The 2,806-nt window shown below is 34.7% G+C and overlaps 1 protein-coding gene across 1 annotated transcript in view; it reads left to right on the top strand.

The window, feature by feature from the left end:
* The window catches only part of LOC101491856 (uncharacterized), a 2,516-nt gene extending 173 nt beyond the window's left edge, over window positions 1–2,343 (top strand). Inside the window, exons 1-6 of the mRNA XM_004496233.3 lie at window positions 1–189; window positions 488–515; window positions 1,151–1,381; window positions 1,550–1,613; window positions 1,697–1,756; window positions 2,013–2,343. The exon at window positions 1–189 is cut by the window's left edge and continues 173 nt beyond it. Of these exons, the coding sequence (XP_004496290.1) occupies window positions 50–189; window positions 488–515; window positions 1,151–1,381; window positions 1,550–1,613; window positions 1,697–1,756; window positions 2,013–2,068 (579 nt within the window). The 5' untranslated portion in view covers window positions 1–49 and the 3' untranslated portion in view covers window positions 2,069–2,343. The remainder of the gene's footprint in view (window positions 190–487; window positions 516–1,150; window positions 1,382–1,549; window positions 1,614–1,696; window positions 1,757–2,012) is intronic.
* Window positions 2,344–2,806: the final 463 nt, after the last annotated feature.

Genomic DNA, 2,806 nt, shown 5'->3' with positions numbered 1-2,806 from the left:
ATCTTTCACCTTCTGGATTGCCCCTCTGCTTTTGATCTTGATCACTATCATGGAGGTCCGATCTAACCCCACCGCCGACAACTCCTCAGACCAAGCGCCGGCGACTCGCCACCGTCGAACACCCGCCGTCTCGTCGAAGAAGCCGCTTGCGTCTCCTCTTCCTGTTGACACAACCTCAGTTTCTCAGAGGTTAATCTCTCTCTCTACGAGTTCTTTGTTCCCCAAAAACTTTCTAAATTTGATTATATATTTTTTCACTTAATCGGTTTTCGATTACTTCATGGTAAACCGATTTTAATTTAGAAGTTTTGATTTTAATTTTTTCGATCCATGTATGAAAAAGTATTCATTTTTACTCTTTTATTTTATTTTATTATTATTTTAAGTTTTTTTATATGGTCGAATTTGCAGTTCATATATATACGGAGGTTTTTCATTTACATAGCTTTTGATTGTTTTATTCATTCTATTTTTTATGTAATTGCAGACTACAGAAGGAATTAATGGCTCTCATGGTATGTCTCTCTTTGCTTTTATCATCATCAGTATTATTATTAAGAACCAACTTGAAAATTACTATTATTTTGTCCAAAAAATCTTGAAAATTATTATCATTTCCGTATATTTTTTTTATTCTGAAGAGGGGACAGTGGTATCTTTTTTTTTCTTAAAGAGAAAAGCTCACTTTTGCTAGTCACACCTGTTTTTTCAATCACAACCAAATAGGTTACTTTCGGGAACTTAGTTCCCATTGCGTATCTAGTAAATTATGTTCATGGAGCCTATTTGGGTGTAACCAGAAGAAAAAGGGTGTATGTAACCAGCCAAAGCGAAAAAAACTTCATTTTATATTTGAAAAGCTTCATATGCTATGCAATTGCATTGAGGTGGGAAATCATGTGAAATATGTTATCGGGTATCTTTCTTATATCATTAAGAAACTAAGGGTATTGTTGCTTTCGTTCTATTCACAATATAATTTGTAATTTTGCACTCAACAAACGTTTGGATCCACAGTAGGAACACCATAGACATGTGACTAGAATGAAGCTACACATTGTAGCTTTTATTAGAACATGTGGCGTGTAACTTTTGGACGCAGAAACAAACATGCTATCAATCTAACTGTTGATGATTACTTTTTCTGCAGATGAGTGGAGGGGATCTTGGAGTATCCGCATTTCCGGCCGGTGAGAGTATTTTTACATGGATTGGCACAATTGAAGGTGGAAAAGGAACTCTGTATGAGGGTTTGTCTTATAAGCTCTCCTTACGTTTTCCCATGGACTATCCTTTTAAGCCACCCCAAGTGAAGTTTGAGACTATGTGCTTTCATCCAAATGTTGACCAGTTTGGCAACATATGTCTCGACATCCTTCAGGTATTCATGAACTTTTAAAGAACTAAAGAGCTTATATTAGAGCCAGATTTTCCATTACCTGTGTGTTTAATGCTTTGGATCTACCAATTATTTGTACTATGGACGCCTATCATTATTAGTATATGTAAATGATATATTCATTTCTTTCATATTTATCTGTTTTTATAGGACAAGTGGTCTTCAGCTTATGACTGCAGAACTATTCTTCTATCTATTCAAAGTCTATTAGAAGGTCTGTTCTTCACTTGTTCATTTTTTTAAGAGTTTCGCAGTCACCTTTGCATGCTTGTCTGATCGATTATTTTCTAACAACAGAGCCTAACCTGGAGAGTCCTCTAAATAGTTATGCTGCTGCAATTTGGAATGATAAGGAAGGTTGGATATATATTTTTTCATTGTAAAACATATTTGTTTTCTGATTTGATTGTTTAAACTTTCATCTATTTGTTGCTATTGCTCTGTTGCTATAAACTTTACTCCATTTGATCTCTCTATTTCAACTACTCTAGTTCTAGAGGGTTCTAGAACCTTTATATGCTTCCTTAATGCCCTAGTAGACTTGAGGTTTTACTTGTATATTTTGTACAATGCATTTGTCTAATTGATGCTACACGTGGAATATATCATGCAGATTACAAGAGAATGGTTCACAAACAGTATTTAGCTGGAGAAGCACCAGAAAGTTGATTTGATACAATTTCAAAGCGAGGCCAATTAGTTTCCGTACTATATATAGTTGTAAACATTTGTCGAAAGAAAATCTCTGCAGCCTATAAATCTGCCCATTTTTTGTATCATGCTTTGGTATTGTAATATGAAACTACATAAGTCCTCCGAAAGTCTCCTGATGACTGTGTATAAAAGTTGTAAAATATTTGGTTGTGCAAGTACAGAATGAATCAATGGCCATGATTGTATATCAGTATATTCATTTTACGTAATAATACATGTTTTGGAGCTGATACTTGGATTTCACTTGCGTATTTGGGTTAGGACTACATTAACTTTAACTTTTGGAAAATTTCTGTATATTCATTTTAGACAATATACCTTACTGTATTTCTGAAAAATAACTTTCAGAGCACATTATTTCTAGAATAGAGACTTCTGTGTTCCATAAGTTCATTTCAGTCAGCTATTGATGCCCCTTAAAATTATACTTCTAGAAGTGATTATTTTAAGAATAAATAAATTTACACGGAGGGGTGCATTAGAAAAAAAGGGAACAAATAGCTACCTCCAATTGGTAGAGGCTAAGCAACATCCAAAAAAACATCTCATTACAGTACTTATAATCAGAACAGAATTGCTTGGAATTACTTAGAATTTTTTTCAACTTGGTGTTGTCCATGGCCTCCTCCCTTCCTAACCCCCATTTTCGCTGCTGCTACTGTCGTTACCGTCTAGCCACGAGAGGATAAAGCT

This window comes from Cicer arietinum, chromosome 4 (assembly GCF_000331145.2).
Source record: "Cicer arietinum cultivar CDC Frontier isolate Library 1 chromosome 4, Cicar.CDCFrontier_v2.0, whole genome shotgun sequence".
Lineage (NCBI taxonomy): Eukaryota > Viridiplantae > Streptophyta > Magnoliopsida > Fabales > Fabaceae > Cicer > Cicer arietinum.
Note: the sequence above shows the minus strand (reverse complement) of the source record. Positions and strands in the feature narration are given on the sequence as shown.